This window comes from Acanthopagrus latus, chromosome 19 (genome assembly GCF_904848185.1).
Source record: "Acanthopagrus latus isolate v.2019 chromosome 19, fAcaLat1.1, whole genome shotgun sequence".
NCBI lineage: Eukaryota > Metazoa > Chordata > Actinopteri > Spariformes > Sparidae > Acanthopagrus > Acanthopagrus latus.
This window is the reverse complement of record NC_051057.1, coordinates 13,100,643-13,126,504: the sequence shown is the minus strand read 5'-3', so window position 1 is coordinate 13,126,504 and position 25,862 is coordinate 13,100,643. Positions and strand designations below refer to the sequence as shown.

The 25,862-nt window shown below is 40.3% G+C and overlaps 3 protein-coding genes across 7 annotated transcripts in view; all 3 read right to left on the bottom strand.

The window, feature by feature from the left end:
- Window positions 1-9,331, bottom strand: part of stau2 (staufen double-stranded RNA binding protein 2) — an 86,977-nt gene extending 77,646 nt beyond the window's left edge. The window contains exons 1-5 of one of the 2 annotated variants that reach the window (XM_037078290.1): window positions 9,192-9,331; window positions 7,335-7,542; window positions 6,494-6,624; window positions 6,037-6,196; window positions 4,467-4,617 (exon numbers count right to left, since the gene is read on the bottom strand). In XM_037078290.1, the coding sequence (XP_036934185.1) occupies window positions 4,467-4,617; window positions 6,037-6,196; window positions 6,494-6,624; window positions 7,335-7,533 (641 nt within the window). In that variant the 5' untranslated portion in view covers window positions 7,534-7,542; window positions 9,192-9,331. The remainder of the gene's footprint in view (window positions 1-4,466; window positions 4,618-6,036; window positions 6,197-6,493; window positions 6,625-7,334; window positions 7,543-9,191) is intronic. The other variant, XM_037078291.1, reaches the window with a different exon arrangement.
- A 1,893-nt stretch (window positions 9,332-11,224) lies between these two features.
- Window positions 11,225-21,990, bottom strand: flj11011l (probable ubiquitin-conjugating enzyme E2 W-B). 3 transcript variants are annotated; one of them, XM_037079531.1, is made up of 6 exons: window positions 21,811-21,990; window positions 20,836-20,927; window positions 16,436-16,538; window positions 13,894-14,049; window positions 13,714-13,789; window positions 11,225-13,615 (listed from the first exon to the last, which is right to left on the bottom strand). In XM_037079531.1, the coding sequence occupies exons 1-6, from the start codon at window positions 21,823-21,825 to the stop codon at window positions 13,602-13,604; spliced, it is 456 nt and encodes a 151-aa protein (XP_036935426.1). In that variant the 5' UTR covers window positions 21,826-21,990; the 3' UTR covers window positions 11,225-13,601. The 3 variants fall into 3 exon arrangements, with proteins under 3 accessions (XP_036935426.1, XP_036935424.1, XP_036935425.1); XM_037079529.1 differs by lacking the exon at window positions 21,811-21,990 and adding an exon at window positions 21,518-21,771; XM_037079530.1 differs by lacking the exon at window positions 21,811-21,990 and adding an exon at window positions 21,042-21,386.
- A 716-nt stretch (window positions 21,991-22,706) lies between these two features.
- eloca (elongin C paralog a) lies at window positions 22,707-25,161 on the bottom strand. Of its 2 annotated transcripts, none has more exons than XM_037080179.1 (4): window positions 25,031-25,161; window positions 24,502-24,529; window positions 24,142-24,285; window positions 22,707-23,168 (listed from the first exon to the last, which is right to left on the bottom strand). In XM_037080179.1, the coding sequence occupies exons 2-4, from the start codon at window positions 24,503-24,505 to the stop codon at window positions 22,978-22,980; spliced, it is 339 nt and encodes a 112-aa protein (XP_036936074.1). In that variant the 5' UTR covers window positions 24,506-24,529; window positions 25,031-25,161; the 3' UTR covers window positions 22,707-22,977. The 2 variants fall into 2 exon arrangements, with proteins under 2 accessions (XP_036936074.1, XP_036936075.1); XM_037080180.1 differs by lacking the exon at window positions 25,031-25,161 and adding an exon at window positions 24,648-24,925.
- Between the last annotated feature and the right edge of the window lie 701 nt (window positions 25,162-25,862).

Here is a 25,862-nt window from a genome sequence, read left to right as displayed (position 1 = left end):
GCTGGGAGAGGTCAAGAGGCTAAAGCACTTCCTCTGCCTACATCCCCCAGAATGCCTTTCGGTTCTGCATTGGGGTTTTCTTCCTGTTTTTTCTGATGGAGTTCAGTGAAATTATTGAACATTCTATCAAGCGTATTTTTTATTGATATTGATCACTTGTCTATCACGATAGATATCATTAGCGTTTTATTATCGCCCAGCCCTAGTTATGAGGATTATAGCATGCAGCCATTGTGCATTCTAAACTCACTAAAAATAGGGGATGACTGCCTTTCTCCATCAGGACAGGAACAGGAACATTGTAAAACAGCATGGAGGCCACAGATAATGCTACAGTAGTTATTTCTTTCGATTCAGTGTCACTTACACAAACTTAAGGCAAATTAACAATGTGTCGAGTGGCGCTTGAACAGAGACAAAGGAAAAACTATTTACGCACAATTGTCCAGAACTTCAAGGCATGTCACTGCATCGCTCTGAAATAGGGGTGACAGTAAGCGTGTCCACCTGAGTGTCATGTTTCCATCATGGCAGAACGGAGCTGTTAAATACCTGTGACCACTGCAGTTAGCTGACAGTTATGAATGAATATAGATTGGAAACTTACTCACTGAAGACAAAAGCCTGGTATTAGTGGGTTTTTAGGGAATACATTCGCTGGCCAGCATCTACCTTGGTCTATCTGCTGTATGCTACTGGGCAGGTGGCATAAAGTGTTGTTTTTTTCACTTCCATTATTTAAGCTCCTATTGGTGTAAAATTCCAGACCAGTCAAAACAACATTATTGCAGCGACAGAAAGCTCCTCTGGGTTTCCTGCAGAGAAAGCAGTGACGACCAGCTCGGTATCTCAACATCATCACAGGAGGAAATGTCACAGAGCAAAGCACCCCCAGTCATTCAGCCCACTATTCTTCCAGCTGACACAACGTATATGGTCATAACCAAATGAGGGCCCGGTGCAGGTGGGCGGCTTCTGAATGCTCTGCTTTGCTCCAACAGGGAAAGTCCTATCCAAATTCCAACTCTGACAGAATGCAGGATGCAGGCGCCCCCACCCCCCTGGGATCGGAGCAGCAAGGGGAAACATGGGAGCGCCATGGATAGATGGCTGGGTGAGCCCAGTTTGAGTCATCGGAATCAGGTGTTCCAATGATAACACGCGAGCCTGGGATTGTCCACACACGGTTGACGTAACCACATTTCTAGATAACAAAAATGTTTCCCTGATTCAATAATCATTTATGTGAATCATTTGGGCTGAATTTCCTCATAATGTAACACAGCAGCTCAGTAACTGATTGAATGAGCAGAAAAACATCTATCATTGAGAGCACGTTCCAGAGTTTCTGTTGCCTGTCCCTGCGCTGTCCCAGACAGATGTTAGAAATTCTGGTCAAATATTGTCAGTTCACTGAGCTTAAGAACAATTCACAGAGCGCTGAGCATCGACAGATGTAAAGGCTCAGTATTTGAGAGCCTGGGAGTAAGAGTTAACAATCAACTATTTTTCTCAAGAATCACTTATTGCCCTTGTGCAATTCAAATTGTGCTTAAAGAGAATTGGTTTCTCTGGACAATATGGCTTGTGAGATTCAATTATATTGGACAGACCAACATTACCAATAAGAAAACCTTACATTACCAATAAAAAAAAAACAGACGACAGAAACTCTGGTATTTCCAGTACTTGAGCATGAACAATGGTATGGTTCTTGACTGCAGGACAACAGAGATGTATCTCTGATTTAAGCTGACTTGGAAGGCAAGAAATTATGCGCAGTCCCTTCACCATAAATAAGATTCATTAAGACGCTGATAAATGCACATTTCATATTATCGCCATATTTTCTCATCAGGGCACTTTCTGAATGAATCAATACTGGTCTTGGTGGTGATTAGAGCGCTGATGGATCAGAGCCAGGCTGCCCTATTAATGGTCTGATTCTCCATCAACATGACTCCGGATCACTCTTATTCATCATAATAGGTAAGGACATGGGCATATGGAAACCTTCCTTTCCCCGCAGCATCATTAAGGTGACTGATTATAGATATGGCCTGCCACTCCGCCACATAGTCAGTCATCTGATGAACAGAATTCATATTCAGAAGGTCTCGCTTTCATTAATTCGGGGGCTCGACTACACTGAAAGAAAGAGATCTGATGAAAACATAAATGACCTTGGGATAATATATACTACTGGCGTTTCTGTTGCAGACACACACACACACACACACATCCCCTCACCCCTCTCTCCTCCTTACAAAGTGGCATGAGAAAACAAAACAGACCATGAGAAATAGCCACAGCCTGTCTCTTAGAAACTCATCACTGTGACGTATGACATTGACAGACAGATGCTGGAAAACAGATTTTCTCCTCTACCCCACAGACATTTGTCTTTCACCCCCTGTTTGTTCCTGCATGGATCAAATAGTGGAAGATGTGAGCCAGATGCTAGACTGTCTGCTGACGAGACTCGCTGTTACCCAACACCGCAACTGATTCACTGACTTCTTCTGGCAACGTATCCACATCTTAAAAATAAATCCCACACATTTGGCATCAGAATACCTTAGCACAGGACTTTAATGAGCCAAAGTTTACATAAAAACGCTAAATAGACATGCAGCCTTCACTTTCTGGTCTCCTGGTTTTAGTGCGTTTATTGAGAAAAGTTTTGCATGTAAACACTATGGATGACACTGCAGAGATCCATACCTATGAAAACCTATATCAAATTCACCATATTCCTACCTTGCCTGTTACAAAATGGGTGCTCAATCACCTTAGGAAGGCAGCGACGACAAGATTTCTAAAATTAGGAAACACTGCCATCTGGAGGGCATCCTTTCATCGCCAGAAAATAAGGCCATGCATATAAACTTACACAGAATTTTGGCTCTATATTTGTCATGGCTCTGGAGCAACACTACTCAGCTTCTGTAAACTGTATTCACACAACTTTTTTTCACTTTGCCTCTGTGTTTAAAATGACATCATAATATTTAGAAGACACTAAAAAAACACTATAAACTACCAGATGTAAATATTTATATTAGGCTGACATTTCATTAAACCAGTAACAAAATCTAAGACTATCATTTCAAGACACGAAACTTTAACAACATTCATGTCTTGTCTATTAAACACGGGGGGGAAAAAAATGACCCATTTATCTTCCAAAACACTCTTTAGATTAGTTACCGATTTTCTTGAAGTTGTCTCAGAGATACAAAAAAGTGGCCACAGTGTACCTGAGCTCATGGTTGGGCAAGTCGACACATCCAAATTCCTGAAAAACAATCCTTCACTGAGGGATCATTAATTGCACCTCTGTGGCATTTTTATGGAGTTTTGGAAATGGCTGGACGGCTCCAGTAAAGCAAAAAAAGAAGCTGACAGAGACTGAGTGCAAAGGGACCCCATGAGGGCACCACATTCATCAGCTTCGAAAACATATGGAGTGGAGGGCCACGTCTGACACACATCTGAGCCAGTTGGATCAAAGAAACAATGCAGTTTAAAGGCCATCCAAAATATATCAAGACCATGTCCTCACATGTACACAGCAATGAATATTAAAGCTCATCTCTTCCTCTGCGTTTTAGTCAACTATCAATTCTATGCTAAGCCGGTGTTTCAGGCATCCAAAATTAAGTTTTTGAGCATGAATTTGAGAACAGTCTTTTTAATGTGGTTGGGAAAACGAAACAAAACTGACATAAGCTTTTGTGGCCCTTTAACTTGCATGTTTACAGACAGTACATCTATTTTTTTAAGGATTTGGTCAGTTATTCAGTCAATAGAACATAAATGGTTCAATTTTAGTTGCTTAAGCCAGAGCTTGACAGCTGACTAACAGCAAGGTTATTGCCTGTGGCTGAGGCAAAAAGCGTGTGATACATCACATGTAAACAAAGAACGAATGAGAAATATAAAAGTGTCAAAGTGTTAATCGATTTGTTATGTAACTGAAAGGATAGAAGTAAGAGCAGAGAAGATCAGGGAATAATTTTATACTGATAATGAATAATAAACTGATAAGAAGTGGCAATATCGAGTGTCACCACCCTCATAAAGACGGTATCATTTCAATAGTTTTAAAAAGAAAATCTTAAGTTTATTAAGATTCCATTAGGTTATTGATTTTTAATGGAAACATTTATTGTGAATGCAGGATTGTTACTATATAATGACAACATACATACTTTTATTATTGTGATTATATTAACGCCTATTGGATTGTTTACATTAATGTCTAATGAATTCATGATTATTTTGTGATTTTGATATCATTATTACTAAACAATAAAATTATCCTCATTATGACATGACATTTTGGTCATATGGCACTTTCCCAGATGCAGTAGTGCAAAGTAGTTTGTCAACTCAATCTACCAAGTGAAACAAAAACTCAGTGTCACTTAACAGCTATGGGCAGTTCAGTTTTCGGAGCTCACCTTTGGTTGAACATCCCTCTGAAGTTGTAGTTTGCTCTGTAGTTGGGCATGGGCTTGGGATCCAAAGGCCTGTAGATAGCTGGCTCCCCTCTCTTCATGGCTAGACCGTTCAGCTCCACTGTGGGTGTTATACTGCCTGTATAACAGAAATCTGTAGTTAAATACCAAGAGTTAAAAATTGATCCAGCTCCACCACTTCTCACACTGGTGCACCTAACTTTTTCAGCACGTAATTTAGATGCACCCAATTACATATTTAAATTGAATTTCTTCACATCCTGTTAATTAAATTACAACACACACACCAAAAAAGGTGATAACCTCTATCATCTAAAAAAAAAAAAAAAAAAGCACTATTTCAGGTGCATCAGTGTGACCAATGAAAATGTTATATCTCACCAAAAACAACAAAAAAACATTTCTAAATTTCCAAATTAACTTTTTAAATTAGAACTGACTTGACAAGTTAAAGTATGAGGATATTTGTATTCAATCTGAAACTGCAGAACTCTCCTACCTGTCCGACTGCTAATCCCACAGCTCCCCACTGCTGTTGCATAACCTATCACAGGGCTTTCTTAATCCCATTAAGAGGTTGACTGTGAGGTCTTTCACTACAACAATGCCATAGAGCGCAGGGGAGGTAACACAGGCAAGTGGTATTAATTTGGACAGAGACAAAAACATAAGCTAGCACTCAGGCTTTATTGAGAGGGTCTGTACTAGCTTTGTTCTGATCATGGATTATCTAAATATATCCAATGGCTAGAGGGTTACACCTGGAAACCAAAGTCATCCAGGTGAAACACAATTAAAATACTGAAGCTTTCCATTAATAATTCACCCGTCACCTTCTTCTTTATGATTGCATAGGCTACCTCTAACTGGATATACTTTATTTCACATTTAGCTCTAAAAAAGAGAGAGAGAACAGTAGAGGGCACTACTGCAACCTGAAAGAACAGTTCTGATATTCATCAATGCATGGACCATAACAAAGAATTGGAAAACAGCTTCAGGCATCCACAACATAACTCAAAATATTATATCGACTGCCCGTTGTCTGCCTGGACATTGCCTGTTCCTATACTTTGCATATTTATAATACAGAATGAATAGTGAGAGTTGCAATCAACTTTCCTGTTCTGGAAATTAAGCTTACTATTGACATCCTTAATGAGAAGCTTAACACTAACACTTTTTTATGACTGGTCATTATATTTTGTTTTGTTTAGTCTGGCTACTGCTGCAAGCATCTGTTATCAGCTGCTGAAGCTGAGGCAGAGCATAAGTAAAAAATAACAAAGTGTCTGTATTTTAAATTCATCAGTTTTTAAAAGTATTACACCTAAAGTAGAGATGGATCAGTGGTGTTTGCACTCTGGTTGCTCAACAATTACACACAATATTTACACTTTACACACCAGCATTTAGAGCAACTTGTTTTGCTTTTACCATTTCTGTCTGCTGTTAAATGCACCTGTATATTATCAGCTTTTAGGGGCCTAACACATTAGTAACAAATGGTTTTAAACGCAACACCACTATGTGATTTCTGAGGCTGTAGTACCTGGGTTGCTGTTGATGTCCACTTTAGGGGAGCGGGGCGCTGGCCTGGGAAGGACGCTCTCGTCCAGCGCTTTGGCGGCTGTGGAGTGCTGGGCCTTTTTAATGCTGGTGCCCTCTGCCTCCCACACCTGCTCCCCAAGAGTCAGCTGCACCGTGAAGATCTAGAACAGTGACACCCAGAGGGACAGACATCACCTGACAGAACATTTTTACCAACATCCCTATGGAGATGTATTCTGCATGACCGATATTCACTTGTGAAAAAGTACTCAAAAATATGAAGCATCATCACAGTAGGGAAATGCTGTAAATAAACATGTATTAGCTCAACATGAATGCAAGTTAATCTACTGTTTCAAAATACAACTCAATACAATACAATAATCCTGAGACAATGGGTACTTTTGTTGTCGTGCCACCATGACTCATTTTATGAAAGAGATGTGCCCACTCCTTACCTTAGCATGTGCAGGGCCTCTCTCATTGAGGAGCTTGTACTGTGGTTGGATCCTATTGAAACGGGCTAACTCATTCACCAAACACATTGGAGTTTTCTCTTTAGGGTTTGCCATGTTTTCCTGGGGCGGGCCTGAAATGGAGCATGGTAGAATGTCGTGTACACTGAGCAACAGGGTTATAGCACCAGAGACAGAAATATATACATGAACAATGATCGCATATTAAAGTTGTGCCATGTCGTTTTGGGGAAAAATTTCAAAATTCGGTCACTACACAAATGAGCTCATTTTTAGGTTAGGCACAAGCCATGATTCATGTCTTATAGTGAAGTCAATTTAATGATACAAAATTTTACTAGGGTTATCAGTACTTTAAGATCATAACTACGGGCAGTGGGGAGGACAGGAGCTGCAGGTTTGCCATCTTATTTAAAAAATATATTTGATTTCTTTTATAGAGCAACACATTACACATAAATCTATAGAGTGTAACCCTTCACCACTGACAACTGACCTCTAACCAAAGCAGGTCGAGAGCAGAGAAGAAAGGTCTAAAAACAGCGGGATCTATTCTGATGATATGATTTTATTTGTAGTTTGAATAAATATTCTTTCTGGTCAAAGACGTAATATGCTAATATGACAACCATGGCTACACAGTACCTTTACAATGCTAGCACATTTACAGCATTGAAACACATCAACTCTTTTACTTTTTGAACTCGAGGATGCAGATGAGAATAGTTAATTATTTATTATCATTAAAATATAGTCAATATCATGTCTATTAATGGACCACTTAATTTCCCCTGAGGGGAAACTTTTTTTTTAACTGTTCTACCTGGCGATGTAGCAGACACAGGGGCGTCCCCATATCCGACTGCAGGAGCAGGGCAGGCGGGTGTGGGGGCCGGGCCTGTGCCGTTGACGGAGGGCTGCAGACCCAGGGATCCTGGGCTGGCCATGGCTGTCGGGGGAACTCCGGGGGAGAGGCCAGGACCAGCCAGGGGTGCTGAGGTCTGTACTTTCACTTGAGCCATGCTCTATTCCTGGAACCAAACAACAAGTGACAGCTTTTAAATGTTATAAGAGAGACACTGATTATTTCTGATTGTTATCATGTCACTCTAAACAGACTTTAAATGAGACATGTCACTTGTTTGATAAAAAAAAATTCAGAATGTAAAGCTGTTCAATGTCTTTTATAGTTTTCTGCGGGCCTGAAGCACAGACTTCAAACCGAGCAACACTAGGGCCTATCTCACATTCTGATCCACTGGCAGCTAATGCACCCAGACAATGAAGCTTTATTTGAAGGAGCTTTGCTCATGTTACTGCTGCTAAGCTCCCCGGAAAAAGGACAGAATCCTGTGATAGCAGCCCGAACAAGACAATGGACGTTCAATCACATTTTATTCGATACTAAAGAGAGCTACGAAGGCTGGCATGAAGCAGACGTCCAACAATACAGGTTCAAGTTAACAAATCTCCCATCAACTTCTTCATCTTTCTGAGCATGCATGTAATATTTGTGGATGCAATTACACACAGGCCAGTGGCTACGCAATATTACTAACATGATATCCTACCATGTGCTTTTCATTAGCAAGAGATGAAGACAGATTACATAAAATGTGAAAAACGCAATTAAACGCCTCACGTCCCCACAGAGGTCAGAGCAAAGGGTCAGACACAAGACTGAACCCCTGGAGTGTGGAGAAATTGCACTTGGACACTAATAAAGAAATTCTGGCTTTGAACCCAGTGCCTCCGGTGATGGGCAATATCTTCAATCAGAATGTCACCATGCAAAAATTCTATATGGGGGGGGGGATCAATGTCTTGAGGTTTTGGATGTTACATAGACCAATGGGAATATGCCTCAGGTGTTTTCTTGGGCTTCACCCTGAAACCATGACAACAGGTGTTCTCCATGTTCACTGTTAACAGATGAGGTCCATGACTGGACAGGTGTAAACAACAGATCACCTGCATGTCCAGAACACAACTGACAGCTAAAATGCATGTGCTACCCTGAGCCAGCGTCCAAAGACACTGCATGCAATCGATTGTTTTTCCTGGCTGTAATCCTCCTTGCATCTTGCCTTCCCCCTCAGAGTTCTCGGGGTCACAATCTCTCTCTTGCTCCTTCTTCTTCTCTTCCTCCACCTCTCACAGCAACAGGCGCACCAACACACCGCCAAACAGCGATCCCGCGGGCACGTCCGTCCTGCACAGTAAGTTGGCTGTGGAAGTGGTGTTGAGTTAAGGTTGACTGACAGAGCTACAGGGCTGTCTGTAACCCCTCAACCTACATTGCAGCTTCGACTGTGTCCAGCTTAGCAGGAAGCTAACGTTCCCAACGAAGAAAACGCCATTTCCTGCAAATGTCAGCTCCTAAAAACGAACCAACAGAGCTGACAGGCATGCATGCTGTCACGAATATGTCAGTGTGGTTTCTCCTGATGAATATACACTATCTAACCGCCTCCGGTAGCGCTAGTTTAGCCGGTTTACGCTCATCATGGCTGATCGGCCGAGCACCCCTCTTGCTAGCATCTCCATACCGCCCCATCCTCCACGAAAGTCCGGGGGGTTTCAGTCCGCCGCAACAGCATATGCGAACTGGCGACAGCGTGACGAATAATCCAGAGACTATCCGACAACAAAGGGGCAAATATTTTAGGGTATTTTTTACCTTTGTCCAGGGCCAGACCCCAGTTACACCTCCGACATTGGCAAACACTAAAGAGAACTGGATGGAAGAGGGAACAGACCACGTTATTAGTCTGGGGAATAAATACAAAATGTCCCATCACAAGCAAGTGACAGTTCACGTTGATATGCCATGAATAAAGTTTGTGTTTTGTTTATTTTGTCAGCGTCGCCTATTGCATATCGCTAAGCAAGCGGCATTACGGTTTGAAGTGAATCTTGAATGAATCAGCCACCCCCGCGGTGATGGGAATGGTTCAGTCCGGGCTTGCTACCTCGGAGCCTGGAACAGTGCAACTTTGATTCAGAGCAGAAATGAGCCTCTGTGCACACCGTGTGCATGAAGGGTTGATTTAATGACTGATCTTATATTTATTATATGATGCATTTTACAGGCACAAGTATCACTGACACTTTACATAAGGATGTGTGTTTATATCTCTGGAAAATTAAATCGCTTCTCAGAGAAGCGCCTTCACTGAGTGAGTTTAATTATGAAGTTCATTACAAAACTGTTTTGTTTTGTTTTGTTGTCAAAGAATACACAACCACCAAGGGAACAAAACTCCCTGCTCCAGGTGGGATTTACCACCGTAGCTCAAGGGCACTTCCAGGGCCAGGTGTTAAGTGAAGAGGCCTACCAGTTTGTGCAAGAGACTACATTCAGCTGATGCTGATATTTCAAAACTATTTGGTGGATGTGATTCTGGGGTCCCGCAGCTGGAGAAGGCCCACAAAAATTCCAGTGAGAACTGTTTATCAAATTAGTAAAGGTGCACTATGTAGTTTCAGGGTAAACATTTTAATCAGAAAGGAAAATATCTTCATTAACTGTTTTTTTTTTTTATGCCCAAACAAACTTAATGACTGAACTCACTTTGTTTTTGTGACTGAATAAGCTGAACAAACAAACTGACATTAAAGGACAACACACTTCCACACTGTTTAATTTTGGCGGACCCTGCCACCTTTCAAACAGTGTTCTGGGCTCTTATTTGCCTCTGAGAACAGCTTGCTTATTCAGTTATGCTTTATATTATTACCTCATTAATACAATTCCCAGTTTGAGTTTCTTCTTTAAAACATTGTCAGGGGAAGGCAAAAAAAAAAAACAAACAAAAAAAACTACATTTTGGCTCTTCAAAAGATATGACAAGTCTTACTGTGTTAGGCCAGTAGGTGGTGCCACTAAACCAATTCTTGTGTTATTGTGATGACATGTATCCCACAGAGGGACCAGTATACAAACACTAAACCATGTATGTAGGAAAAAGTATTTCCTCCTAGGTCGTTGTCATTCCACACACAGGCATGCTGCAATGCCAAGTTTTCATGCATTAAAAACAAATCTCCCAAAAGGGCCACGAATGTTTTAAAATCAAAGCTGTGACTGATTGTGCTTGGATAAATCATTTTAGCATAAACAAAACAGAATGTTTGTAAAGCCTAACCAGTGATTTACATGTTTTCAAGCTTTGCCAAGGACATAACAACATGCAAACATGGCACAAAACAAGTTATGACACATGTGTAGTTTGGCCTGTGCTGAACATTTTTTAAAGAATTCATATTTCTGATGTATCTGTTATCTAATGATGGGCACAAAATGCCTTTGAAAAATGATTGTTCGTCAAAAGTAATTTCACATGGTTTATGGTGGTGTGCACCACATAATTAAAATTTATGTGCTCCCGTACAAATATTGCTTAATAGATTTTATTATTTGACCATAAAATATGTTGTCAACAGTCTCCAAGAGAAATCTGTTCTCCCTGCAACACTGTGACATCCCTAATGAGACTTAATCGTACTCAAACATATTGTTTGGATATTTTTTGGCAAACAATACAATTCTCTTTCGGAATTTGGCAGTCATCACCCTTTTCCACCTACACTCTTTTCAGAGTGGAAGTATTTAGTTTTAATTTATGTCAGCATAAAATCCATAAAAAAGTCAATTTAAAAGCTGCAGAACAAAAGTATTGTGTATATATTCACAGATTGTGCAAGCCAGGGTTGAATAAAAGTGAATCTTTGCTTTTATTATTGATTATGAAAATGAACAGGCACCTATTACATGGAGCTTGCACATCCCAGAACAAAATTTCAAATATAAATAACACACCCTCATTAGTGTTGATCACTCACAACAACCTGCAAGCTAAGAGTTCAAACCACATTGAAAAAGGAAAACAAAAAAAAAAACCTAGGAAGAAATGAAATTTAAAAAAAAAAAACAAAAACAAAACATGTCACATCCAAACCCTTGTAACATATTCACTCGCATTTTTTTTCAAATCTCTTCTGATCCACTGCCCACTGGGTGAAGGATTCTTGTCCCCACACAAATGCTGTCATGACTGCATTTACATAATTATATCTCAGTCCCGTTGTCTTTTTCTCACAGCACGGTGACAGCAGACGAGACCATTACAAAGAAGCTAATAATAATAATAAAAAAACAAAAACAAGTCATTGGTTAAATAGATGTCTTTAAGTTATCAATATAGTTTTTGAGATAGCAGTGTGCTGTGGTAATCTCCTCTACAGTATAGAGCATCATCACATTCACTCATGTTCATTCAATAAACTCAGCTAGACCCTGGAAATTAAAAAAAAAAAAAAAAAAAAATGCAATACAAACAAACCCAAGATGGAAAATTCAAGTATCTCTGACTGGATGGCGATTACATTTCTTTAGGAATGGAGTGATTACAGCCTGAAATGACAAAGAGCCACACAGCCTCTGGAGGTGAGGTTTGTAATATCCATCCCATAAACCATTACTTAAGTTATGGAAAGACTTAAAAGTTGTCACGATGTCTGATGCCAATAAGAAAAAGCAGGGTTTAAAATTGCATGCACCCCCACTGTAAAACTACTAAACTTTTTTTTTTTAACCAACAGTAGTGTTTGTTGCTGTCTGTACACATCCTAATTAGCAAAAGATGCAGGCTAACTTCCAACGAAATAAAGCACTCCTAATATCATTCTGCTATAAAGTAAATGCATCCTCTGCTAATTTCTGTCACATCATCCAACAATTCAAAGACTTATATACAATAGTTTCAGACATGTTATAAGTTTACAACATAACAGTCTCTTTTGGTGAAAATATAGTTAAATTCAAAATATCTGATAGGTATCTTTTTAGAGGTGATCTCTTTATTGAAAAAAGTACCTGAGCCAAAACTCTGACCAGGGGGAATCACAAAAGCCTTGTCTCTTAACGACTTCTATAAAGACTCTCCTTTTCGTCATTCATTACCATTGTGGAGAACAAAGATTTAAATTAAATAACAAATAAAAAAAAAAAAAGAAAGAAAATCCCAAAACATACTGACCCATCAAAACACCCCCCTTTTCAAAGTATCAGCTAGTTGAAAAACAGTACAAAAAAAAAAGAACTCAAGGAAGTTTAAAATCAAACATTTTTAGAAGATTAAAGCATGAAGTTTAAAAAAGAAAAAGAAAAAAAATGTAAAATCGTACAAATAAAGATGGATCATGCGACAACGTTCTCTTACAGACATTCTTTAAATGGAAGAGAGGCCGCTGCACATCTTCGAGGCTGGACTAGTGAACACTACACGAGTTCAGCCCAACTTAACGAGGAGACGTACACCGTGAGGTCATCGGCTAAGAGATCGATCGTCATATCTGGTTTATTCCCATCTGTACCGACTTTCTGTCCAACAGCTGGAAGAACTGCACATGGGTCTCACGTTGGAAGATGAAGAAGAAAACTGTGTCTACTCTCGATACAGTGATGCAAACTAAAACCCTTTAAACCTGATAAATAAGAGGAGGACCGCTAACAGTCCAACTGCAAATTGGGATTAACATACTAATATAGTGCCTCTTTAAACTAGATACTTTCACAGTGCATATAATTTAAAAAAACAAAAACAAAACGAAGATGAAGCATTTCCTTGGGGTTATGATGGTCAGATCCCTTCCAGAAAACGACAAGATTTGGATTTCTCTTTGTAGGCCCAAGCATGCATCCATCAGTTATTATTGCACAACACGAGGACCTTAAAATGCACCCACACACAAACGAAAAAGTAACAATAATAATCTTAAAACAGGAATTATAATCGTCTCACTATAAATCCACCTTGCTCGCCCGCTCGCTGCATCACTACCGTTTTTGCCACAGAAACGTTCCGCCTTGGGTGCATCTAAACGTTCCGTTATTTTTCGTTCTCTATATTACAGCCGATTAAACATGCATCCACCTGTCCGCGGGGTAAATGCAGTCAAGAGCCTCCAGCGCATGGTGTCCATTGTTCCAGTCAAAGGTCAGAGTTCAAAGACTGAATGATTTAAAAAGTGCTTTACGTAGGTCAGTAGGACTTCTCTCTTCTACATTTATTACAAAGTTTGTACACTAGCACGTATCATCTGTGAAGGAAAAGAAAAAAATATTTCAATGACATCGCCTTTGGAGTCACATGCTTTTGTGCTAAGTGAAAAAGGCATTAAAAGCTGAAAATACTCACCATGATACCACCATTTTGTCTTCTTTGGATTTTTGTTACACGTTCTTACATAAAAGGAGTTATCAGGCGGTCGTCTCTGCAGAAAACAAAACATTTAGAATTAACATTTAACAGGCGATTTATTCACATAAATCACTGCATTTTTCCCCATGCATGCATCATTACAGGTAAAAGGCTTACCTTTTCTTTGCAGCTGGACAACATGCTGATAATGCTAAGACAAACTGATTGCACTGAGAGGGCTGGCGACCAATCTTCCGTTAGAATGGATAGACAGATGTGACCGTTACTATACACATGAGGGTGGACAGGTATATTCTCTCCTGTGAACATTACCTGCAATGAAACAAAGAAAAAAATAAGGATTATTCATTAAATATGTCATCGTAATAAGCCTGTAAAGGTGTTGAGGATCTGATGCCTAAAAGATAGATTTTGGATGACTTAAATAACCACTTCTATTTTTTTCCACTGTATTGAGGGCATTTTGTAGGTCAAAGATACAACTTGGCTGTGTCTGGAAAAAGTTGAGATTTTTTTCATTAATGACAGAAAATAATGAGACTATCTGTATAAGCCCAGGCTTAGCCCTGTACAGCGACATGAGGCTCTGGGATTAGGACAGAGGGGCCGGGATGGGGTGAGAGAGGGGAAGGGAGAATGGGAGACTAAGAGGAGAAATGTTTTATGTACAAAAAAAAAAAAAAAAAACCCACACAGGGACATTAGCCGATAAAAGGGTGTAACAGTAAGGGAAGATACAGAAAGTGTGATGAGAGGGAATCCAAAACTGAGGTGCTTCAAGTGCAGAGAATGGGAAGTCAGAATAGGTAATGAAGGGTAACAATGGGTTGAGGCAGTCTGGCACCAGATAGGGCCTCACAGGAGAGTGCAGCCTCCACATCACTGGGGCTAGAAGGGGGGGTGACAGGGTGAGTGTTACAGATAGGAGCAGAAAGTAAAAGGCGGCACTACACTCAAAGCATCAAGACAAATGAGCGCTCGTATCACAGATACTCTTGTCCTGCTCTTGCTTGTTGTGTGCTGATTTTTGCTGTCCATCTTCTTTCTGGTGTAAATCTCAGATCTAATTTTTCAAAACACTAAGTATACTTAGAACCGCATCCACTTAAATTAAATCACACTGTCTGTTTTGCAACCAACACAGGTGGGGCTTTTACATACATAATATACTGGCTCATATACTTTAACTGATCACATGCTCATCCTGAATACTAAGTCAATGGAGCAGCTTTAATTACTCTACTCTTCCGGACCAGAGTACTATTGAAGAATCGTTCTTGTGTTGATTGTGAAGCAGCAAAATCCTGAAATGCTGGGTTTTCACCAGCAGTACCTGAACACAAATCCTAAGCAGCAGCTGAAGGCAGACATTATGAGACTGTAAAATACAGCTAATGTTTGAAGCTACAAAATTACTGGGAGCTGAATGTACAAAGACTTTTAAAAATGTTTTTCTTTCAGGTTTACGAACTGACGTTAACTAAGTATTGCTTGGCCATGTTTGTGTTGTCACGGGTTGGCCGCAGTCAAAAGACGTCACCGCAGCCAGCCGCTGTAAAACTGGTAATTGAAGAGCAAATCAGTGTGGCATGGTTTGACTCGGTGCTGTGAAAAGTGTCAAGAGGAAAACCCCAAAACTAGGTAGCCTATATCAAGGACATATACAATACAAAATCAAATGTAAGACAAGAGAGTGTATGGTGAGAAAACTAAGAAAACAAAGCCTTAATAGACCGTGGTAAAATTGAATCCAAAGGCATGAAATTGCCGACCAAAAATGTATTCCTACGTGTTGGACAAAGCTATGTGATGCAGTTCATCAAAACTAACAACATAAATGTCTCCCAGTGAACATGCAACAGAAACAGTATAACAGGACCTCCGTGACAGGCCTTTATCAAGCAGAAGCTAAAATGATCATCTTTGCTGTGACATTAACATTATTCAGTATACATATAGTACTATCACAACTACATATGTGCCATATAGATTTACCGCTGAAGCACACAACCAGTAATGCACTGTAGCAGTCACCCTGAAGTACATTCAGGGGCCCCAACAGAAGTATAACAGAGGGCCGATCCTGTCCTTCCTGTTTGAGAGGACACTAGCTAAGTGGCTAAGTTTATCTAATTTTCTCTACACCAACTCATCCTCTATTTTTAGGTGGCCAGGCTCCTGATGAGTGAGTGAAACAAGATTGCTGAGTTAAACTAATCCCCTCAAACGTGGCATCAGTGCGAGCTCTGTATTGATGGCTGTCAGTGAATCCTGGCTCCAATGTTTCCAAGCCGAGGTTCATTCCCTGAACAACTGCAGAGCAGGTGTGTTCTTGTTCTCTGTGATTATTGCAGGCATTCAGACAGTGGATAAGAGAGGACTGTTTACACAGGTCTTCAGTTTTTGAATTGGTTTAGCAAAGAGCATCAATGTAGACTGCACCTGTATAAATGGCAGCATGTGCTTCTGTTTTGGCAACCACTTTCATAATAAACTACTTTATACTTTTTATCTAACTATCACAGAGAAGTACTAGATAATTGGTTAGGAAATCCAACAGTATAGTTGAGACTTGGGGGTTACGGGTGAGCAGCCGGGACACAGAAAATTAACTGCACTTACATAAGCGTCACCTCACGTTTACCCACATAAAAAACAAACAAACACTGACGGTTGCCGCAGAGCTAGTTCTACTTACCTGAGGTGAATCAAAGGGATATCGACTACTAAATTTGAAAAGCAGCTGAAATTTCTCTCCTTCATACAATGTGCCGGGTGCTCCCTCCATGTCTACAATCCACCTGAAAAAGAAATGCACAATGTTAAAATATGTTCAGTGTTCAACATTTCACACAAACAAAAAGAGAAAACATACAGATCAACCAACAATTAACACAAAAAAAGGTAGTGTCCAAAACGTATATAATATTAAACCCATTTTGATTTAAAATACTGTATTTTTATGGTGCAAAAGAAGCAGTTTTGTGTACTTTGTGGACAGATCTGTGGACAGATTGGAGTGTGAATACTCATGTTATAAAAACATTACCAGCTGATGCAGTCATGGTACTCACGTAATAACGTAGTGATGACTACATGTGCAGGCATTGTGTCTGGTGCGATCCCATCACAAGATGAACTTTAGTGCAATTTTGTCATTCATTTTCTAACCTTGTTAATAATTGAAGACTGACATTTGGCAAAAAAAAAAAAAAATCAAGGAAGAGGAGCAGAGTTAAATTCCTGCTGTCATGCCATAATATCAGGTTAAAACTTCCTTTAACAACAAACTGTTATTGTGCTTTGTTAAGACATGGTTTTATGCAATTCAGGATTGTTTTTTTCCTTTTACCAGCCATCTCTATACTAGCAGCATGGCCCTTGGGACAAAAGTGTCAGTCTGTCTGTACACCACTTTGTTCCAGACTGAAATATCTCAACAACTACTAAGTAGATTTCCAAAAGATTTAGGGCTGACATTCATTGTAATGTATCCAACTACTTTGGCAGTGCCTAGATTTTTCCTTTAGCCCCACATCTGCATGTAGTTTTGAGTGAATCGTCTTAACAGCTATTGGGTGGGTTGCAATGAAACGTGGTGCTCATATTCATGTCTTCTCTCCGGATGAAAAACACTAACTTGACTTTTCATCTAAAATCCAAAATCTCTATCTGTCTCATTACCCAGAAAAGCGAATGCCGTTCCCCATCACCCTCCACTGTTCTTTGTGTCACCTGCTAATTGACATATGTTGTACATATACTGTGCACATGTAAATGCCAACGCCTCACACAGCTGCTAGTATGGCCATTGACTCTTATTTTGTTAACTAATGATCAATGACGTGCTCTGTTCGCAGCACCCTGGAGTACATTAGTTTGAAGTGTGAACAGAGTGACTTGCAAGAATCATACAAAATGTGAGCTGCCAATGCTGCAGTAAGTGTGTAATAAAAAGCTTTTAGTCTGACTCATTCCAGTGACATTCAATATTCAGCTGGGTTATGACAGTGGTTTAGTAATAATGTGATACTCTATTGATCTGGTGGACAAAATCTATTTTTGATCCTGTAGCCTGGCTACAGAACTGTGCTGACTGAGCTGTGAGGGATTCAATGTCCTGCTCAGAATGGGAGCTGATGACAAACAGGGGTTTGATCCTAGGTCTTTGGGATGAAGGACAGTCCACCTTCTAAATATGACCCCGAGGCTAGATGTTGCTTCGCTGGTCACAACATTGAACTGTAGTGCAGAACATTTATGGGGATTGCCTGCTCACAGTAGAAATCTTGGTGGAGAAGAAAAAGGAACATTGATAGCAGCATCACAATCTCTGGCCTAATTTCTTCCAGGCATGAAGTGCAGATAGGGCACCGAAGAGAACTGTTGTCATTGTTCGGGTTCATGGCCTTATGTCTTCTTCAAATGGACCCTCGGGCACAGGATCATTCAGGCCTACATACGAGGTCAATCCTTTTTTGAAACTTCATCCTTAGAAAATCCAACTGTAAGAGTATCTGAAAGCAGCTTTGTTTTGCTTCAGGAAGTAAAGCTTCGAGGCCAGCAGTATCACTGTATGTGATGCTGAATTACACCTGATGCAGCCCACGCTGAACACAGGCAAGGACTCCGAGGACATTATGCTCAACTTGCTCAAATTCCCCATGGCCTGGTGATTATATGATCCAGTCAACAAAAATAACATCGAGCCATTTAGTGAGAAGAGGGGGTCTGAGTGCACAGATGAGAGACACTGTAGTACTTTAAAGAAGCAATTTCCTTGTTTGCAACTGCTGACAGCAATCAAGCCATCTGCATTATCACAGTCAACTGGAGGACTTTATAATCTAACTAGCGAAGCAATTGCTGAAGATATTGCAGTAAGAATTTTGAAAAGCTGTTGCCAATACTTAATTGTGGTCATTTATTTGTTTTTAACGAGAAGCAGATAAAAGGAGTATGAATAGTTGGAAAATTTGAATTTGACCAAATTTGTCTGAATGGGATTTTAAGGCTAAATAAAACTCGTACTGTATGAAAGAAAAAAGCAGTAGATTAAGTTGAAAGGAGTATGAATAGTTGAAAAAAGTTAAACTGGGCTTAAGGGTAGAAGATAAGGAATATGAAAAAAGGGTAAACTGGGAGCTAAACTGCATTGCTGTTTTAACATTGTATTTGGAAGCAGCTGATGGGGTATGAAGTAGGGGTGGACCGGATATCGGTCTGTCTGATTATCTGGGCCGATACTCAGCATATTAAGACGATAGCTTTTTTTTGCGTCTCACTGCCGATAAAGATATTTCAAATTTTAAAATTTAGTACTTTAGCTCTGGGGTCTCATTCACCGTCATCTAATGTCACAAATAATAGCCAATCAGCAGTGAACAATTTTAATTTAAAAGGTAGTTTATAAGTACATAAGTACAGCACTTGAGTAAACTGTAGTGGACATATTCCATCACTGGCTTTTCTCAACTTTGAGACGAGTATTCCTGTATATGTATTTCAGTTATCAGTCCCCAGAATTACCAATAATTGATGTCAGCCCTGAAAAAAAACATACTGGTTGAGCACTTGCATGAAAAGCTGGTTAAGTTGGAAATGGACAAATCAATATGAAGGGAATTTAAAAGACCATTTACACTCCTACATTTCATGGGGCAAACTGCACCAGTTATCGCATCTCAGTCCCACTGTGCGTCCCCAGCTGTAATCAAGTGTCACCATGGTGATGACAACTGCTTTGTGACTCCTGACTCACAGAATTAATTTCATGGAGATTTTAGCTGAGACGTTCCTCTAACACTCCTGCCTTCTAACTCCAAGATCATAACTCATGACGCCTAACTCAAGATATTGTAAACACCCCTGCTGAAGGGGCTGTACTAAATCTATGTGCATACTGTCAAAAATCTCAGATTATGAGCAGATTGTGGCTGTTTCTTCTTGAAAATTCTGTTTTCAATTTCTGTTGGAGTCAATGAGCGGTTGCTTAACACTCCTGTCATTTGGAAGCCTGCACTGCCAAATGTGTAAGTCTGTCTGATGCCATTTTTACTTGGGTCAAACCAGCGCACATTCCTGCACGTTTTTTGTTGTTGTTTTTAAACGACAGGGTTAGCTTGAATGTCAAGCCAGGACACAGTCTGCCCTAGGACAACCATCACAAAATTCAATCAGTATGACACAAAACCTACCCAGGGTCATAACCTAAAAGGTGAAGATGCATCTACACATAGCATCTCAACCCTGGGATGCACAATGAACATAGAAGCCAGTTAAACTGGTTGGGATGCTTGTCACTCTGCAAAACACAAAACATTCACTTGGTGTGGCCAGGTGATTGTTATCTGACGTAATAAATCTTCCATTGTTACAGGTATTCTTTAAATAACCACGGCACAGTAACATGTAATGTCTCACCAAATTGGCAAATGTGCCAAACTGGAAGACATTCTGACAAAGTAATAGTAACCTTTAAAGTCAATGTTGGAGCTGAAAGACATTTGAATGCCGGCCAGAACTTTGTCTCGAGTCCATTTACAGGACCACAACTGACTTCGTCCTCACTGCTTATCATACACAGTTTGATACACTCAGTTGAAGTATTCACGGGCATTTAAAGGAACAACAAGACAGACACCCAGACAGAAAGGTCAGCCTCTGCTCCTCGATAACCTAGCCCAGCTACTGCATGCCAGCCGTTAAATATTTTATAAGGATGAATAGTGACACTGTGCATTAGAGACACTCTGCTGAGGAGGGGGGGTGAGCTGACAGTCCCTGGAATGACCCTGATTCCTCCTCGCTAGTCACTGCTGAGGCTAAGAGAGCTTTGTGTCCTAATACCTCCTATCATTTCTACTGCACCAGTAACCTTTAATGTCTTTAAAGCATGCTCACCACACCGCCCCGTCACAGTGATGACGAGACATGGCATTTTGAAAACCCACATTAGATTTGTGTCACTCAAACAGGCGAACCTTTTTTTTCCAGTGCCCACTGTAGGTGTGAGGTGTTTACTGTGAACAAATGAACCGCATTAAATCGTAAAGAAAAAGAAGAAGAAGAAGAAGCAGAAGAAGAAAAAACACTTACTGTGTGATGGTGTTCTGTACACTTTTCTCGTTTAGGGTCATTCCTGGGGGTGGATCATTTTGCAGGGCTAATAATTCCTTTTGTAGCCTTTTCTGTTGGAGAGAATGTGTTTGGGTTTTCTAGCACATTCAAACGTGTAAATGCAGCATCACAACTTGTACACAACATAATGAACAAAAACGGCAAACACAGAAAACGATGCCTACTTGTTCCTTCGTTGTATTAAGGGATAACATAACCAAACCGCAGCTAAAAAAAAATAATCTACGATTTTGAGATACGTTGCTTAATGACGCGACGTAGCTAACGTCCAGCTAAGCTAACATTAGGTGTAAATTCAGTACAACTCCACCCCGGCTGATATGAACACTTTATCTTATACATAACTCAAGCGGGTTGTGTCGGACATAAGCAGCAAACCCATCTCATTGGTGGATTGGTTCATGTGTTTGGGATTTACGGGTTGTTGTTGTTGTTTTTTGTTTTTTTAAATGTGAAACAATTCGACACAGCTGTCCCGAGAAAGCGATACACCTGTTCAGCTCAGGAGGAAACTGGAACTACTCAATCTGCGCACCGCCTCGTTAGCTAGCTAACGCCAGCGTCAGACAAATAGCAGCTAGCACTCGTTGAAAACACACGAATTGATACCAACTCAGAACACCCCAGTCCCTTGAGTTACCCTCGGCATAAATACATCGGCACTCAGCGATGTATACATCCAGGAAGCTGGGGTCTGTGCTAGCCCCTCGGCTTGGTGCTGTTGGTGATGATGGCTACTTGTATTGCTAGCAGGAGAGCGAGCGCTAACCCCTGAGCAGTTAGGGACACGTCTCGTCGCTTTGGCGTTAATGTCACCGCTGCCTCGAACAAACGCGCATACCCAAATTAAGTGGTCAACAAACGAGCAGGCGAGGCATCAGCCGAAGGTCAGGTAAATTATAAATACGCGACCGCTGTCAATTGTATTCTTACCTGCATCGACGCCATGATGGAAACCCCCCCTGCATAAGCGCAGAGTGGAGGACTGTACGTCAGGGAGTCACGTGAGAGGAGAAGTTGTTTTGACAGACGAAAACAATCCAGTGATGTGCGCTGTCAGAGCCCAGAGCCTGCTCACCTCCCACTCCGTTTCACATCCTCCACGGACCATTTAGGAGTTTTACCACATTATGTAATAAAGTCTAGGAATGCACGTCGCGTAAACAAGCCGCTGAGGTCACATGTGACATCAGGGGAGGAGGGTCGATGACCTCTGCTCAAGGATGGAGCCTGACAACCGTGATCCAGTCCCACCAAACACTATTCATTTTATTGTCTTTTTTACGTCTTGGTTTGCGTTTAAGTGAAATATTTAAAAGCCCGTATTCCCTGATTCACCATATTACCATGCTGTTTGCTATCAATCTTTGATTACAGTTTAAATGGATGAATGAGGCTTAACAAAGTCATCAGAAGCTAAAAAATGTGAGTTAAAACCTTGTGTCTAATTACTCCACTTTGTGTATAAAAAAGCCAGATCATCTCAAGCACAGGATCGGTAGGAATGTATTAATACATCAGCAGTTTTAGAACATTTTATTCAGCTGCAGTGTAATTTGACCTAGCCTTCTAAGGTTTCTGCAGAAATAAAACAAACCCTGAATCTTTTGGCCAATGGTAACTGTAATGTGATAGCAGCTCCCACCTGATATGGCTGACGCAAGGGGCAACACGATAAGCGAGATAATAGCTCAACAAGAGACTGTGTTCTGTATTTGTAGTAAGATATAGGACAAAGGAACATGTGACCACACTGACATTTTTTGTATGTAAAGTCAGTACTACTACAGTTCTGTACTTCATAAGAAACAACACAGCAACTGTCAACAAAGTGCTCACCAAACAGGTTTTTATTCAGCTGGAGAGGTGAGGAAATATGTATGGGGCAGGGGAACATTTGTCACATTCTGGGGCAAGTAATGAAGCCTGCCATATCCATTTATAACATTAAAATTAAATGCTTTAATACTATTAAAATTATGACAGAAAAAGCCAGGTGCAAAATGAAAAAAGTTTCATGTGATGTAAATGGCAAAAACAATTTAAATATTCAAAAAAAAATCTAAAAGTGTTGTAAGCTGCTACATTATCTCCATAACTTTAGCAATCCAAAAAGTTTGCAGCCATGAGCAGTTCCAGTGCGATCTCCGGAGCGATGGGGAATTCGGGTATTTCTGTGGAGCTGTTGGTGTAGCGGACTTTGTAGGTGAAGTACATGCAGACCTTGGACAGGACGTGAGACGGAATCTCCCTGAAGTTCACTTCGTTGGTTTCGTTCTCAGCAAACTGACCTGCAGTGGCAGAGTTACAGCGAGAGTCAGGAGATGAAATGATGAATTGGATGTTTGATTGAGTCTAACGGTAACAGTTGTATGGAGGGAGCATAGTGCCACCACCTGGACAGCAAGAACTAAGTAAACACCAATAAAAACAACAGCAGGCTCAACCCCCACAACATTATAAATCTTAATAAAGAAAAACATCACCAACGTACACGTTCCATATCCAGCCTTATGCACACCGTAATAGGAGGCAAGCCAACATGGTTATCAAGGGGAAACATGATATATGGCAAATTTTAGAGGACGCAGAAGCTACTTCTCCCCAGAAATATCAAATCACACTTACACCATGCTAGGTAAGAAAACATTTTATCATAAGTAAGCAGATTCATGAAAAAAAATCCTATTTCTACAACTGTGTTTTGTGATGCACATCATGTGTATGTGTGATTTAAACAGGTTAAAAACAATGATAGGAATCTGGACTGACAACACTTTGAGCAATTCCCCACTTACTTCTGACAGCTTTGACAGTGTATCACCTTGCTGCATTTTATATAATTTCAGCTCAAACTGGATTTCATTAACCAATAAACACTGGGTGTATTGAGGAGTTTATTAATCTGTACATTATTATTATTATTTTGGAGTGATATTCATTTGCACTACTTCCATTTTCTGCTGCTTTATTCTTCCTCTCCACTACATTTATTTGATAACTTTAGTTATTAGTTACTTTGTAGATTCAGATGATTCAGTGTTTCCAATCAGATATTGTTGTGGTGTGGGATGTTGTGTGGGGGGATTTTGCATCAGAGCCAAAGTGGCACAGTTTTACATTTGTTTAGTTTATCTGCAATCTGATAGATAAATGACTGAAACTGATAATCGCTCTACCCCTTATACACAGCTAAGATATTTACACCATTATGGGACATTACAGCTGTTTTCTATACTTTGACTACTTTGCCCAAGTCCTCACCTGGCCCGCTTAACATGGCTTTGATGGTCCCAGATGTCAAGGCGTGTTCTCTTTTCACAATAAACTCATGGCCATCCGAAGAGATCAACTTTACATACATGGCATCTGGCCCTTCACAGCCGCCGTAGGTTCTCTCTTCCCCATCTGTGAAGCAAACTGACAATCTCAGACAGGTGCAGGACAAATGCTTAAATACCACACATGCACACACACATTTGACCAGCTGTTTGGACGCCAGTAACTTTAATTACAAATGAAGGAGAGTAACAATCGAACCCCCTGTGACCCGACACACTATGATGTGAACAGAACATGTTACGAAATAATTAATTAATATCTGGAAAGGTACATATTACTCACCCATCCTGTTCAGATATTTCTGTTAATCCTGAAGGGGAACATTAAAAAAAAAAAAATCACAATTATGACACATACTATAAAGTTGCCTAGGTTGGATATTAGCTGTGATACTGTTATGAGGCGTAAAAACAATCAATCAATCTTACGTGGAGATGCCTGTTTTATGTGAATTTGTGAAAATCGCCGAGTAACGTCAACGTTTAGCCAGCTCAAACAAATGGCTAGCTAACCAGTAGTTAGCTTCAAAATACATCTGGATCCCCACAGCTATATTATGTGAAGCTCGTATCAAGTTAACAGATGGACTGGTAAGTGGCCAGGTCTTTCTCAATCAACCAAAATGTTTTCAAGGGAGTTCGCGGCCGTCGGCGTTAGCTAGCACTGGCTAAAAATGCTAATGTCTTGCCAAACGTTTTCAAATTGAATTTATTTTATCGATTGTTTAGCGCTTCACGTTCATTTCGGATAAACCATCACAGATACACCAACACACATGGGCATATAGCAGAAAGACAAGACTGTTTCTTACCACTCCGTTGAAGAAGGTGGATTGGAGATTTCTGCTAATGTTAGCCAACAGGCTTTTGAAACCCGGAACTAGTTTGCAGAGGCATCCGTCCGCGATAAATGTCTTCCGTGACTTTCATTTGCAGAGACAAACGGTCCCCCTTGAAAACATCGCTCATCACAATAATGTATATTTGAAAAATAGATATTGCTATCTTTTCTTGTACAATCACACAAGGAGACAAGACCTTTTTTTCTAAATATAAGTAACATTTACATAAATAATTAACAAAGCGGAGGCTATTTCTGGATAACCTGCGCTGTCCAATAAGCCTGATGTACGTAATTTCCACAAGATAATAAGTTAGAATTCGAGGTGGAAATAGGCTTGTTAATTTTTAATTCTAATAAGGAGCAGAAATTACTTCTTATATTTACACTGGCTTGCAGGCCATGAATTGAGGAGGTGAGATTGTGCTGTGGAGCCTATAGGGGGCGCCTGTGCTTCAGGTTCCCCTCCATGACTGTCTGCACTGGCTGTGATGAGCGACAGCAGGTGCTGATTGGACTTGACAGAGACATTTTGCAGGCCCATAAATCTGGATTCAAGAAAGAATTTGAGAGAGAGGAAGGAATGCACCCTGCACTATCATGCACTCTCCAGTCCAGTTAGTAGAAACCATTCATTTTAATCACACCGTGCTTTATTTGAATTACAAAAGCATGGCTGGACAATTAAAAGAGTATTGACCTGTACTGGTAGAGTTATGACCACACAGAAACATCTAAAATAACCCACTCCTTTTTTTTTTAAAAGAAACCATTACATCTCTTCTAAAGGGAATGTAATGGTT